The 16,084-nt window shown below is 39.7% G+C and overlaps 1 protein-coding gene across 1 annotated transcript in view; it reads left to right on the forward strand.

Moving 5' to 3' along the window:
• Window positions 1-16,084, forward strand: part of PRIM2 (DNA primase subunit 2) — a 277,973-nt gene that overhangs the window by 225,085 nt on the left and 36,804 nt on the right. Inside the window, exon 11 of the mRNA XM_082664255.1 lies at window positions 10,707-10,833. Coding sequence (XP_082520381.1) covers window positions 10,707-10,833 — 127 coding nt within the window. The remainder of the gene's footprint in view (window positions 1-10,706; window positions 10,834-16,084) is intronic.

The raw sequence follows: 16,084 nt of genomic DNA on the forward strand, positions 1-16,084 counted from the left end.
TGGTGGGAATGTGAATTGGTACAGCCACTATGGAGAACAGTATGGAGGTTCCTTAAAAAACTACAAATAGAACTGCCATATGACCCAGCAATCCCACTACTGGGCATATACCCTGAGAAAACCATAATTCACAAAGAGTCATGTACCAAAATGTTCATTGCAGCTCTATTTACAATAGCCCGGAGATGGAAACAACCTAAGTGTCCATCATTGGATGAATGGATAAGGAAGATGTGGCACATATATACAATGGAATATTACTCAGCCATAAAAAGAAACGAAATTGAGCTATTTGTAATGAGGTGGATGAACCTCGAGTCTGTCATACAGAGTGAAGTAAGTCAGAAAGAGAAAGACAAATACTGTATGCTAACACATATATATGGAATTTAAGAAAAAAAAATGTCATGAAGAACCTGGGGGTAGGATGAGAATGGAGACGCGGACCTGCTGGGGAATGGACTTGGGGTTATGGGGAGGGGGAGGGGTACGCTGTGATAGGGTGGGAGGGTGGCATGGACATATATACACTACCAAGCGTGGAATGGATAGCTAGTGGGAATCAGCCGCATAGCACAGGGAGATCAGCTTGGTGCTTTGTGACCACCTAGAGGGGTGGGAAGGGGGTTGGGGGGGAGGGAGATACAAGAGGGAAGAGATATGGGAACATATGTATATGTATAACTGATCACTTTGTTGTGAAGCAGAAATTGGCACACCATTGTAAAGTAATTATACTCCAATAAAGATGTAAAAAAACAAACAAAAAAAACCGCAAAATGCCTTGTTAATTCTCTTGAAAAATAAAGTAGCTCTCTGTCCCTCAAAATACCTTTTAATAACTCTTCATAGAATATTTCGTGTATTTCTCTTTTGATATCCAGGTGCAGCCTTAGGGGATTCCCTCTAACCTTTAGAAAAGAAAGAAAACACTTGTCTACAACAGGAGGCAACAGATCCATATTCATCTTCTTTTTGTCCCTGAAATTGTAGAGGAAAAATCTGGCTTCCCATTGTAAATTAAAACTTTATTTCATGCCCTTTGTCATTTCAGGGAATGAGATATTCTATAATATATTTACTTTAAAAATCCAATGTAATTTTTTCTTTTGGTTGTCTGTTATGTAGCCAAACTTAGATGATTAGAAGATGACATAGAATCGAACAAGTGAAATATTAACTGGTATTATTGTGACTCTGGGAAAATCATTTAATCCTTAATTATGCTGGAGCTAATTTTATAATTATGATGGAAGTAAGAGTGTGCTAAAAATCTGATCTTTTTTGTAGAGAGTCTGGTTCATTTTTGACATTGATAGAAAAAGTGTTTTCATATGCTCTGAGTAACCACTAGAGGGTGGTCATGGGTAGCCAGTTACCCATTTGCTATTCATACAAGACTTTCTGATGCAGAAGGATTGACAATAAAGGTGGAGAGGGGAGTACTAGCAAGTGGAATCAAAAAGAAAACTGGAGTGAAAATATTAATATTGTACAAAATGCAGTACAAGAGAAAACTATTAAACAGGAAAACAGTTATATTTCTATATGTTGATAAAAGGTGTACTCTACCAGGAATATATGACATTTCTAAACCTTTATGCACCCAGAAAGATATCATTGAAATATATCTATGTATGTAAATATTTAAGTGTTTATTATAAAAATATTTAGATATTTCTTAACATCTGTAAGATGTTAAGATGTAATAGTTATATTTTTGCAGTCATCCTGGCAGCTCTTCAGAACCTTAGATTTATTGCACATAATATGCACAATAGGTTATAAGCAGTATCTTGAGACATCTTTTTAATGATAAAGCTAGATCTTTAAAATTCTGTCATAATAGAAATTCAGTTCTAGAAAATACTAACACTGTGGATAACGTAATGTAGAAAAGCAAAGTATGAAAAAAATTTTGACAAAAACTAAATATGGGAAAATGAGTAAATAGGATAAAACTAATCTAGCAGAAGTTAAATAAATGTACATTTATTTTGATTTCAAAATGTTTGTAAAAGATTAGTACTATATCTATGAAGAGGGAGCCTTTCATTGAGCAATGAAAAGCTCTCATCAGCTCACTTCTGTGTGGTCGCTGATTGCAGGCTTCGACAATGGTTTCAGTTTGCTTCTCTTGTTTCCAGTGAGTGAAAAGACCAGTTTATGTGGGCTGAGCCAGCTGGTCTTGGACCAGAGCATCAGGCAGCCTGCTTCTTTGCTTTTCTGTTGGGGTTTGTTTGATGTTGGCTCTTTAGCTACCAGTGAGATAGAGACTAAGTTGGCCACCTTTTAAGGGCTATTAAATTTAGTCTTTTAGGCTGTAAGTATGTGATTCAGTAAATGCTTTTACTTTAGTGAATGAAGGTTTGTCTGTGGTTTCTGTCTTCAAATGTTGGGAAATTATATTTGGAATTTTAATAAATTTTCATTCACTGTTATGTTGGTGGCATCCATACCAGTGAATAAAGCAGATTTTCTAAAAGAGGCGTTTCAGGTGGGATGCTGAAAATTCTATCACTAATCTGTCCTTTCCTAGTATCAGGCAAACTGTCTGAACAGTTGGAGATCTTTTTTTTTTTTTTAATTGAAGTATGGTTGATTTACAATGTTGTATTAGTTTCAGGTGTACAGCAAAGTGATTCGGTTTTTTATATTTATATATATATATGTATGTATACACATACACATTCTTTTTCATATTCTACATTATGGTTTATTACAAGATACTGAATATATAGTTCCCTTTGCTGTACAGTAGGGCCTTGTTGTTTAAGGTTATTAAAGGCTGATTAGTGGCCCACCTCATGATTCTCCCAGCCCATCTCCTCTCGGTTGAATTGTCAAGGCCTCTATTTAAATAATGTTAAGATATGGTAGTTAGCGATGGGAATTTGCCAACTCTCCTTTGTCACTAAAAACTAACAGAATGGTCAATATAAGATTTGCTTTTGGTCCTCTGGTGGGGCGATCTGATGAGCACATGTACAAGGAAGATGCTCAGTGGTTCAGCCTCATGAACAGCTGCAGTTTGCTAGGCTTCACGCTGGCCTTGGTTACAGCCTGTACGAGAAGTACACAAAGTAGGCAGTGCGGAGACAAGGGTTCTTTCCCTCATTCACCCTGTGGTTGAGGACTAAACCCCCTGCTCCTTGCTCTCCTACACCCTCAGGGCTGCATTAGATGCTGGCTGATGCCTGCTCCAGCTCTTAAATTCCGACTGATGAGGAAGCTACATTTGCTGAAACTCCAGGTCCAGGTGCCAGGGAGGTGAGCGATGCTGTGTACTGCATCCTTCCTCTCTGCTTTCATACCCCCTTTTCCTTGATTTTGTACCCCAGTTCCTTGTCATGTGCCACCTAGAATGGTAGAGGGGACAAATATCAAGAGTGCCTAGGGCTTCCTTGGTAGCTCAGTGGTTAAGAATCCACCCGCCAATGCAGGGGACATGGGTTTGAGCCCTGGTCCAGGAAGATCCCACGTGCTGTGGAGCAACTAATAAGCCTGTGCGCCACAATTACTGAGCCTGCACTCTAGAGCCCACAAGTCACAACTACTGAGCCCACATGCCACAACTACTGAAGCCCGCGCACCTAGAGCCCATCTGTGTTCTGCAACAAGAGAAGCCACTGCAATGAGAAGCCTGCGCGCACCGCAAGGAAGAGTAGCCCTCGCTCGCTGCAACTAGAGAAAGCCCGCGTGCAGCAATGAAGACCCAACCCAGCCCAAAATAAATAAATAAATAGATTTATTTTTTTTTTTTAAAAAAAGTACCTGGTAATTTGGAAGCATGATGAAATACTTTTTAGTGTTTCTTCATTTCAGATGGTTAACTTCAAATTTATCATTTTTAATGATTCTAAAATCATGGTAAATTAGGAACTAAATAAATGCTATGTGAGTGGCTTGTTAGAGTTACCATTTCTTTGAGAGTAGACTCTTTTCCCTGGTATACAGTAGAATCAGAAACATTTTGTTTAACTGTGGTTCAGTGTGACTTTCAGATGTCCCTGAAGCAACTGAGTGACAGCAGGGAAGCAGCCTACAGATGCATGTTTGCCATGGATAACTGACAGTTGCCTGTATTTATTTATTAATTTTCTGCCATTTATAATTTTGTAGTAGTTTCTAGAAAGTAAAAGAGTAAGATTTTAAATTCCATCTCTTTTCTACTAAGTAATTGAAATAACTAATCATTTGACCTCTTGAAATCTTAGTTTGCATATTTATAAAATAGGGATACCTAACTTCCATACCTTACAAGTAGTAAAGGGTCTAAGAAGAATCATTTCGTCACCACTAAAGATCTGTGTAAATGTAAGCTATTATTATTGAAACATCACTAAGCATAATTTTGGTTTTATTGCTAAAAACAGTAGTACAATTGTACTAAATTCTCCATTAGGAATTTAGAAATGATGTTCTTTATTTAATATCTGAATGAATAGATACAGTTAGAATGATGGAGATCACAGAGCCCCAGGTCACAGAAGATCCTCAAGTCTTGTCTTCTGAGTCCATTTGGGTATAGTCCTTATAGCAGAATATGAAAGAGACATACCAACCCACTAACCCCACACCACCTGCGTTCATGAACACAATGCTCTCCACTTCCCTCTGAGGATTATGGCAGGTTTTTGATACACAGCTGATCTTTCTTTTGATCATTTGGCTCCACTGAAAGTGATCTGCTTAATCAACTACCTTATAAAATTACATAGGATCATTTTATTCAATACTTTTTCTGTGGATTTTTAGCATTTCACTATTTTTTATTTTCTAACAAAGTGGGGAATCCAAATTTTAAAATTTTAGCGTGACGCTGCCTCAGGGGAAATTTGAAGGAAAGAAAAATATGCATGTTCTCGAGTCTAGAACTGAAAATGTTCTCCATGGAAAGGGATTAGGATATGAACATTTTTAATTTTTTAAGGAACCTCCATACTGTTCTCCATAGTGGCTGCACCAGTTTACATTCCCACCAACGGTGTAGGAGTGTTCCCTTTTCTCTACACCCTCTCCAGCATTTGTTGTTTTCACACTTTTTGCTGATGGCCATTCTAACCAGCATGCGGTGATACCTCACTGTAGTTTTGATTTGCATTTCTCTGATGATTAGCGATGTTGAGCATCTTTTCATGTGCTTGTTGGCCATCTGTATGTCTTCTTTGGAGAAATGTCTGTTTAGGTCTTCTGCCCATTTTTTTGATTGGTTTGTTTTTCTGATATTGATAACTCAAAAATATATTCAGTTCAAAGCTTATTCTGTGTTAGAAGCTATGCCACGTGCTTTATGAAGATGTGCTATTAGCTCATCTTCACACCAACCCTGCATATGAAGTATTACTCCTTTATTTTTATATACTGTGTAAGGGAATTGTTATAAAGATGATGGATCACCTGCCCAAGGTCACACAGCTAACATGTGGTAGAGACAAGATTTAAACTCAGGTATTTGACTTAAAGCCCTTGTCTTAACTATCAGCCTTTGGTCTCTAAGTCTCCTTCAGTGTGTTGTTTGGTTAGAATGTATATGATGTTTCAGTGACCTCAAAGAGTTAAACTGTGGTTAAAGTTAAGAGTTAAAGAGAAGTATTTGCAATCTGTAGGTGACTGATTACAAAATTAGTTTTACAAATAATTGAGTAATTTCGTAAGTAAGCATTTAAAGGGTGGGCATTATGTATTAAATGCCTATGGCATGCATTCTGCTTATTAACATTGTAAGTAAAGCTTTAGGGAAGTGACAAGAGAAGAGATAATCAATGATCACAAGCTGTAGGAGAGTCAGCAAGAATGTGTGTCAAGGAGAAACCATGGGTGGTTTCACGCCCTTCCCCAAGTACAGGTCTGTTTACACGTGTGGCCCTGCTGCTGAGCTGTGCCTTCCTGTTGGCACTTGTGGCAACTAAACTTCCTGGGGCCCCTCGTGATGATGTGTGGGATGCTGGATCTGGGCATTGAAGGAGGGCCCTTTGTAGTTGGCAGACTTGCCCTCTGTGTGTTTTTAAATATGTAAATGAGAATTCCAAATTCTTGTGAGTAGGAAACAACTCACCAAAAAAGGATTGAAAATGTCTTTGTTAAAAATTACCATATCCTTACCCTGTTCTCTGCCCACATATATATGGTTGTTTTGCCTCACTTAGGTCAAGATTTTCCTTTTTGAATATAAATCTCTCTCTGAAGGGCACTTGGTTTGCAACCATTCTCACTTTACTGTGCAAGCTAAGCTTGACTTATGAAAGGCAGGTTTTGATGTTCTGACAGTGGGAGTAATACTTGGTCTGCGGGCTTTTCTTGGTAGGAAAGACTTTCTTCTAAGGAAGACCATGCACTGCTCATGACAGTTAGAGGTTTACTCATGACCTCTGAGAGGATTTGGGTGTAAATACTATAAAAAATGTAATAAGATGCAGTCGCTGGGCCCCAGGTGGAGCTGGGGTGGGAGGCAGACTTGTGAGGGAGACTCTGAAAGAGACGGGTAGGAGCAGGATGAGGATGCGCCTGCTTTATCATGTTTCTTGAGTTCTACTGGTAACATAGTGGCCCTGAAAATGATTTGCTGCTGACTTGAGCAGAAATGCAGATTGCAGTGCCACGGGACTAATTTGGAAGGTTGCCAGCTTCCACTCAACCACCTTCAGGCCTGGTGTTGATTTTCTGGCATTTCCCGTTGCTGGCTGGAGTGGAATGGAGGAGCCAAGGTGGAAAAGAGTGTTTCCACCTGGTTCTCACCCCCTCTTCCCATGTGAACCTTACAGTTGTTCCTTTGAGTTGTGAATGTGGACACCTGGAAAGTAAGTATTCCCTAAAAAACATTACCCAATAAATGTACCTTCTACACAATATTTCAAGAGTTTGCCAGTCTGAAAACTAGAGAAGACAGTTTGTATGATAAATACGTGAATAGCCCGAAAGCTTAGTAAGGTCCAAATTTTAGACATATGTACACATAAGCGGGAAGTAAATTGGAAAGGAAAGGGAGGGGAAAGATAATAATTATCGCTTTTCTTCCTTTAGAGAGGGTAGCTTTTCATTACTTTAACATAATGGCTGACCAAAAAGTTCTTTCAGTGTTTTCTGATGAATGTACAGAAATCTTATGTCTAATTAAATTCAATTCATACCTAAAAGTTTGCACAAGGAGATTGATTATAGTTAATGCTTATGACTAAACAAATAGAAGTTGTCCATAAAATATGTTTGCTGGAACTTTTAACATTCTTGTTTTCACCAGTGAAATTTAATGGTAATTTGAAAATTTTCTTTCTTGAAAGTTTTCTGTTGAAATGCCGTTTGTTTTCCTGGTTGTAGATTGCTTGTGGGCAGATAGGTAGTTATGAAACTGTAAGCTACTGACTGCTGAAAATTCCAGCAGTCTTTTTTTTTTTTTTAAGTAGAAATTGATAAACTGATTCTAAAATTTTTATGGAAATGCAAGGACATAAAATAGCCAAAATAATATTGAAAAAAACCAAAGCAGGAGGACTTACATTATCTGAATTTGAGACTTATTCTAAAGATTTTGTAAAGAGAACAGTGTGGCATCGGCAAAAGTATGGAACTATAGAGCAATGGAATAAAATATCTTCAATAAATGGTGTTAGAAAAAGTGTTATCCAGTTCACATGGGGGTGAAGGATACCGGATATGCCATCCAAAATAACGCTATTTTGGAATGTTGACTGAAAAAAATGCACAATGTGAGAGTTGTGAGTTAAGTTTTATTTGGGGCAAAATGAGGACTATAGCCTGGGAGACAGCTTCTCAGATAGCTCTGAGGAACTGCTCCAAAGAGGTAAGGGGGGAAGGTCAGTATGTATGTGATTTTAGTGACAGGGGTACATGCAGTCAAGCACACATTTCAGCAGAAGGTTGCTGCTCATCACGAGGAAGATGCAAGAAATTAGGCTCATAAAATTAGGCTCATAAAATCTTTACCTGAAAGTATCTAACTATCTGAAGGCTTTTTCACAGTTATACCAGAGCACAGAGTGCCTCCTTCCTGATCTCAGCCCTGAACTCCTTTCAAGCGGTGTTGAAGGTCAGCAACTGCAGTGGCCAGGGACCTCATCCTTGTAGAGGCAGATGGCAAGTGACAATTTCCAATTGGCAGGCATAAGGATTATTTTGAGCTAAAGGAGGAGCAGATGCAGGAAAAGCTCTCTCCTCCCCTAACTGCCTAAGGATACAGTATAAATTTCCCCTCTTATAAAGGAAATTTACATTTGTAATGTTATCTCTGTACCAGGAAGAAAGCTACCCAAGTCTTATCTGCAGAACAAGCCAACCCTTATTTACCCTGTATTTCCTCCCCTCCCCCTTCTCAGAACTTGCTTCCCCAACCCAGAATCCCTAAACCCCTTTTCCTTGATTTAGCCTAAGATGATGTTTAAGCTTCAGTCATCAGCCTACCTCCTGGAGTCGTATCTCTTTGTACATATACTTATGTACAAATGTAATTAAGTGGGGGGTTTTTTCCTTGTTAATCTGTCTTTTATCAGTTTGATTCATGGGCCCCAGCCATTTAACCTAGGAGGGTAGAGGGAAAAATATTTTTCTTTCCCTACAGGGGATAAAAAGAGAACATACGAAAATTAACTCGAGATGAATCAGGACCTAGACTGAAAAGCTAAAACATTATGGCTTCTAAAGGACAATACAGAATATCTCTGCAACCTATCTTAGAGAGGACACAGGGAGCACTGCCATAAAAACGTGACTTAATTAGCATTCATCAAAAATAAAAACATCTGCTCATCTTGTCAAAAAGTAACATCAAGAAAATAGACAAGCCACAGACTGAGAAAATATTTGTAACACCTAACAGGTTTGTATCCAGAATATATGAAGAATTCTTTCAATGGAATAATTGTCAACCCAGATTCTAAAAAGACTTGAACAGACACTTTACAAAATAAGGCATATCACAGCCAAGAAAGCACATGAAAAAGTACTCAACAGTGTTTGTCATCAGGGAAATGCAGAATGAGATGCCACTACCCATCTATTAGAATGGCTAAAATGAATGAAATTGACACCACCACACTTTGGGGAGAATGTGGAACTCTCATGCATTGCTGATGGGGTATAAAATAGTACAGCCATTCTGGAAAATGGTTAGCAGCAATTCTATTCCTGCGTATTTATCTGAGAGAAATGAAAATAATGTCCACAAAAGTCATCTGCAAGAATGTGCATGGCAGCTTTACTGATAACAGCCCCAAACTGGAAAAGCCCAGGTGTCCATCTGCAGGAGACTAGGTAAACTACCTGGTATATTCATACAGTGGAACAATCTGCTGGTACATGTGACAGTACATGTGATGCATGGATCAATCTCAAAAACATGAAAAGACATGAAAAAGTCAGACACAAAATACTTAAGACTGTACAGGGCTTCCCTGGTGGTGCAGTGGTTGGGAGTCCGCCTGCTGATGCGGGGGACGCGGGTTCGTGCCCCGGTCCGGGAGGATCCCACATGCCGTGGAGCGGCTGGGCCCGTGAGCCATGGCCGCTGGGCCTGCGCGTCCGGAGCCTGTGCTCCGCGGCGGCGGGAGAGGCCCGCGTACCGCAGAAAACAAAAACAAAAGACTGTACAATTCCATTTATGTGAAGTTATAGAATAGCAAAAGCCACGGTGACACAAGTCAGACCAATAGTTGCTTCTGGGTGTGGAGGGCGGGGAAGAATGCTGAGAATGCTGAGGGGCTCAGGGGGCCTCTTGGATGGTGGAAACATGCTGTCTCTTAATGCGGGTATGTGTTACATCAAACTGTAGACCTGAGATCTGTGCATTTCACTAAATGTAAATTGTAGCCTCAAATTTAAAAATCTCACCCCTAAACAACAGGGACCTACTATATACTACAGGGAATTATATTTGATATATTGTAATAACCTATAGTGGAAAGAATCTGAAAAAGAATATAATATATATAAATATAATTGAATCACTTTGCTGTATACCAAAAACTAACACAACATTGTAAATCAACTATACTTAAATGAAAAAATCTCACCCATAAAAACCCACAGTATTTTCCAATCTCTTATTCTGATTCTCTGTCCTGCTTTCCTGAAAGTATTAGATAGCTTAGACCCACTATACTGAGCCTTTCAATAAATATGAGTTCATTTTTTCTTCTTATCCCACCCATTTCAAAGTCCTTCCTATGCCATTACCTTGCATTTTGAACATGAGTCAGGAATTCCAGGCAGGAGGTAATCACAGTAGTTCCTTCATCAAGCATTTGCTGACTGCTTGTTTTGTATAGTGAAAATCCAGAGGAAGGCATTAATTAGTTAGGAGACACTTCAAAAGTAGAATAGGCAGGATGTGGGAATTCAGGGAAGACTAGGATAAAGGGAGTAGAGAAGATGATTTACATCTAGCATGATCTTTGGAATCAAACCAAGAAATGAGCAAATCGATGATTATTCTCAGGAAAGGGTTATCCTCATCTTTAAACATATAAACATAAGGTGTCTCTAACCTGAGAAATGTGTTTCCTTTAAGTTTTTTACCTTTAAAAACCTGTAAAGGACCCAAATGTTATATTGGTATAAATGTACATCTGCCTGTGAATGCTAAATTTATTTTAGAAAAATCACTTTGTACTCTTCGATTCCAGTGGGCACTGTTGACACCACCAGTACAATGCTGGCTTACTTTGTCTCTTCTTTCTTTTTCCTCTCATCAGTTTGATAAAGGCTACTCTTACAACATCCGTCATAGCTTTGGAAAGGAAGGCAAGAGGACAGACTATACGCCTTACAGTTGCCTGAAGATTATCCTAACCAATCCACCAAGCCAAGGGGATTATCATGGTAAGTGCTTCCTCTGGATGTGTCTGTGATGTACAGGAACCCAGGAGCTCTGTAGGAAACACTGAAACAGTGGAATGGTTTTTGCATTACTAAGGGGAACGGGTTTGTAGCTTGTGTCGGTCATCAGGTCAAGCCAGAGCTCCACTAGCTTCTAGTGGTATGTCTTATTATTGAGCTGGGTCAGCACAAGAAAGTGGTTCTGCTGTGCTCTACTTTGTGCTGGACTGGGCTCTTTAGTCCTCCGTCCCCTTCACCTGCTATTCTCTTTCTCCTGTTCTGCATGTGTCTTAGAAGGCTGATGCGAGTTCTTCAAAGCTTTTAAAAATTGAGTGCCTCGAATTTTGGAACAGTAGATTGATCAATTTTCAAAGACTACTGAGGGAGAGTGTGTTTTATTCTCATTACTATCATCTGATTAACAAAGATTGAGGGATTTAACAAGTCACAGTTTCAAACATCTATCAATTTGCCTAAGTTGTAGGTTAAAAAGAAAGTTAATCTGTTTTCTGTAGATTTCTGAGTTTAACAACTTTTTTCTAAAATAGTTCTCTGAGCATACCTTGAAAAGCTCCTCACTTGTCTGGTATGTGAGAGGATGACTTAATAGTCCATATTAGTTAAATTTTCTAGATTACCAAAGCTGACTGCAATATGTGTCAAAACTTTTTCTTGTTTTAATTTCATCTTAAATGAAATTCTTTTTTAGAAGATCACACACTTGCAGGCTGTTAAAGATCCAAAAAATCTCAAATGGAATTTTAAGAAAGATGCTTCATGTGTCCAGAGCATTCATATTTAGTAGATGGCAAAGGTGGCCAGTCCTGGAACACACAGTGAGCGGTTTTCACCGCTTGTGTCAGGCACTTACGGAGCTTTTAGAAATACAGACTCAGGCTCCACCCTCAGACGCATAAACTCAGATTTATTTGCTAGTTCTCTGGGTGATTTTGATGTCTTCTACACTTCGAAAACAACTGACCAGATACTTGCGGTGAGAAAGTCTGCAGCTTTTCCCAGTGGCCACACCAGGGAGTAACTTACACTGAGCTTGGCCAAGTGAAGCTCCCAATGGTTCTGTCGGTTTCCAGGTCCTCACACTCAGCACTTACTTAGTTGATTTTTATTAGCTTAAAGACAGGATTTTATATTTCTTCTTCCTGTTTTTGTATCTTATTTATTCTGGTCAATTCTGTTTGTTTTACTTTGTTTTTAATTTAAACTCTATCAGCTAGAAAATAATACACAGCTAACTCTTGAACAGCAGGGGTTTGAACTGCGTGGGTCCATCTTACACGCAGATTTTTTCCAACAAATATATACAGTACTACACGATCCGAGGTTGGCTGAATCTGAGGATGTGGAACCTTGGATACGGAGGGCCAACTGTGGGACTTGGGTACCTGCAGACTTTGATATCCCAGGCAGGTCCCAGAACCAGTCCTCTGTGGATGCTGAGAGACCACTGTACTTAGCAAACACTCAACGAGCTCGTATTGTTTTTTAGACACATTGATCTACCCTTTCTTTAAGTGAATAAGCTGTAGTTTTGTGGAGCAGTTTTAGGGTCACAGCAGTACTGAGCAGGAGGTATAGAGAGTTCCCGGGTGCCCTCTGCCCCACATTTGCTCAGCTGTCCCCATGTCAACACGGCCCGCAGCAGAGGGCTTGTCCCTATGAGCTGAGGATGTGCTGTCTGCCGCTGTTGGGTGTAGCCAGTTATGGATATCATTTCTGTCCCGGAATGATGGTGCTCGTGAGCTCACTGTGTTGTTGCAGATTCTCCATCTGCGGGATCTGTCCAGCTTGATGGAGGTGGAGTCCAGCAGTGGAGTCAGCACTTCTCCTTGCAATTCTGTCAGGTTTTCCCTGATGTGTTTTGATGCTCTTTTGTTAAGTGCATACACATTACGGATCGTGATGTCTTCTTGGAGTATTCACCCCTTATCGTTATGTAATGCCCCTTTTTATCCTGCATAAACTCCCATCCTTTGAACACTGCTCTGTCTGAAAGTAACATAGATACTCCCACTTTCTTTGATTTGTGTTAGCATGGTGTATCTTTCTCTGTCTTTACTTTCAATCCATGAGTCTTTAAAGTGGCTTTCTTGTATACAACATACCGTAGGGTCTTGATTTTGATCCATTCTGACAATCTATTTTTAATTGGTGACCACTGACGTTTAAAGTAATGATTGGTATAGTTGGATTAATGGCTGCCATATTTGTTAGTGTTTTTTATTTGTTGCCCTTATTCTTTGTTTTTGTCTTACACACATTTTCTGCCTTTTGTGGTTTTAACTGAGCATTTTATATGATTCCATTTTTTTCTCTTTTTAGCATATCTATTGTACTTCTTTTGTTACTTTTTAAATTAGTTTTATTTTTTAAAGAGTTTTCACTATATGTGTACAACTAATCCAACTCTCTTTTCAAATCACCACATCACACATAAGTAATGCAAGTACCTTATAATAATGAATATTTCTACTTCCCTGTATCATTCTGTCATTCATTTCATTTATATCTAAGAATATATAAACACACACAGATATATACATAAACATGCATAACAGAATACACTGTTCCCATTACTTTGAACAAACTGTTATCTGTCAGATTATTTATGAATAAGGAAAATAAAAGTTTTTATATTACCTTTCCTTATCATTCTCTGATGTTCAAATTTTCTTTGGGTAGATCTGAATTTCTGGTTTGTATCATTTTATTTCTCTTTGAAGAACTTCTTCTAATGTTTCTTGCCCTGCAGGTCTGGCAACAGATTACCTGAATTTTTTTTTGTCAGAGAAAATCCTTATTTCTCCTCTTTCGAAGGAGAATTTCTCAGGGTACAGAATTCTGGGTTTGAGGGATTTTTTTTCTCTCAACAGTTTAACTGTTTCACTCCACTCTCTTCTTGCACAGTTTCTGAGGATAGGTTAGATAGAATTGTTTTCTTTGCTTCTCTGTAGGTAAGGTGTTTCCCCTTTGGCTTCTTTCAAGATTTTTCTTTGTTATTGATTTTCTGAAGTATGAATATAATATGCCTAGCTGCCTTTTTTTGGCATTTATCCTGCTTGGTGTTCTCTGAGCTTCCTGGGTCTGTGGTTTGGTGTCTGACATTAATTTGGGGGAAATTCTCTGTCATTATTGCTTCTGTTTCTTTCTCTCTCTCTCCTCCTTCTGGTATTCCCATTCTCATATGTTACACCTTTCATAGTTGTTCACAGTTCTTGGCTATTCTGTTCTTGTTGTTTTTCCTTTTGTTTTTTTGGTTTTGAAGTTTCTATTGACATATCCTCAAGCACAGAGATCTTTTCCTCAGCTGTGTCTGCTAATAAGCCCATCAAAGGCATTCTTCATTTCTCTTACAGTGTTTGCGTCTCTTTTTGATTCTTCCTTAGAATTTCCATCTGTCTGCTTACATTACACATCTGTTCTTGCATGTTGTCTACTTTTTCCGGTAGAGCCCTCAGCATATTAATCATAGTTAATTTAAATTCCCAGTCTGATAACTCCAGTATCCCTGCCTTATCTGGCTCTAATTCTGACACGTTTTCCGTCTCTTCACACTGTTATTTTTTGTTGAAAGGTAGACGTGACAAACTCCAGTACATAGGTCTGTAGTGATGCAGTGGTGAGCAGGGGGGTGTCTATAGTGTTGGATTGGGTAATTGGGTCTCAGTGTTTAGTGACCCTGTGGCTGTGGGCTGTGAACTTCAACAGTGATTCTCAGCTTCCTCCCTTTGGGGGGACAGGACGGCCCCAGGAGGCTGGAGCTGCGCATTTCTCTTCCCCCAGGTAGGTCAGGCTCTGGTAAAATAGTTTCTCCTGAGGGCAGCCTTACTAAGAGGAACAGAGTACTCCAGAGTATTTAAAATGGTACCTTTGCTTACCCCCGTGCTAGAGCATGAGGGGGATTTCTCTGTTATTCACTGTGAGCACCTGGTAGAGCCCCTGAAGTTCAGCTACAAAGTGTAGCCCTCCTCTGACTGGTCTCCCTGGAGCTTCTAACTCTCAGACGTGTCCACACAGAGACTCCAGAAATTTGTCAGTTACAGGTTAGGTTTCCCTACCCCAGTGCTGGTTCCTACAGAGATTTCTGCTCTGGTTTGTTGTGATTCTCTCTGTCTGCCTCTCCCTCCAATTTTGGGGGCAGTGGTTTGCCCTGTGACCTCATTTCTTTGACAGATCTGAGAGGAGTTGTTGATTTTTCAGTCTGTTCAGCTTTTTTTTTTTTTTTTTGCGGTATGCGGGCCTCTCACTGTTGTGGCCTCTCCCGTTGCGGAGCACAGGCTCCGGATGCGCAGGCTCAGCAGCCTTGGCTCATGGGCCCAGCCACTCCGCGGCATGTGGGATCTTCCCGGACCGGGGCACGAACCCGTGTCGCCTGCATTGGCAGGCGGACTCCCAACCACTGCACCACCAGGGAAGCCCTGTTCAGCTTTTTACTTGTTAGGATGGAGTGACAACTTCTAAGCTCTTTCTGTGCCAGACTGGAAACCAGAAGTCTCTATCCTTTTAGATTTGTGTAGTTTGCAAAGCTCTGTAGCCCCTAGGTTGACATATTTCATTAACCAGCACTGCCTGGAATGGTGTTGTTCAGCCAGTCAGAGTTGATGTAGGTAGAACTATATTCCAGACTGTTTATCCATCCTTTCCACAAATGTGTGCTGGGAAGTTCTATTCAACACTTTGCTGGAATCAGCATTAGTTGTGTCTACATCCACTTCATCTTAAGTTACCTGTGAGTTCAGCCCTTTCCAGTTTGGAAGATTGTTCCCTTTGATGTGGAAGATAGAAACAAAGTAGGAGTTGTCAAGTTCTGTTTTCTGTCTGTCATTTGTCAAAATAACACCAGCTTCCCTGCTCCTGAGGTGGTTTGTTTCTTCTGTTTTCTTCTTCTTGTGAGCGTAGCTTTGAAAGACTTTTTTGTGACCTCTGGTTTTTTGTCAATCTTCAGTTTCTTCTTGGCTTTGCCCTTTCTGATCCTTTTCATTACAGGTATAGCCATTATTTCAAATGAAATTTGGACAGTTCAATTAATCTGTCTCTTTCTGGTGTCCTTTAATAATTCTGGGCTTAACTAAGCCTCATTTGTTTCTCATTGGGACCCTTTGCCATTTCATCATCAGACTTTTTTTAGAGTAATAATGTTGGCTAACCCATGTTGGGTGCTTCCTACGAGCCGAGAGAGTGTAAGGGCTTTATCCTCCATTGTCACAGGAACTCTGCGGGTGTATTTCCCACACGT

This window comes from Grampus griseus (assembly GCF_964374135.1).
Source record: "Grampus griseus genome assembly, chromosome: 10".
Lineage (NCBI taxonomy): Eukaryota > Metazoa > Chordata > Mammalia > Artiodactyla > Delphinidae > Grampus > Grampus griseus.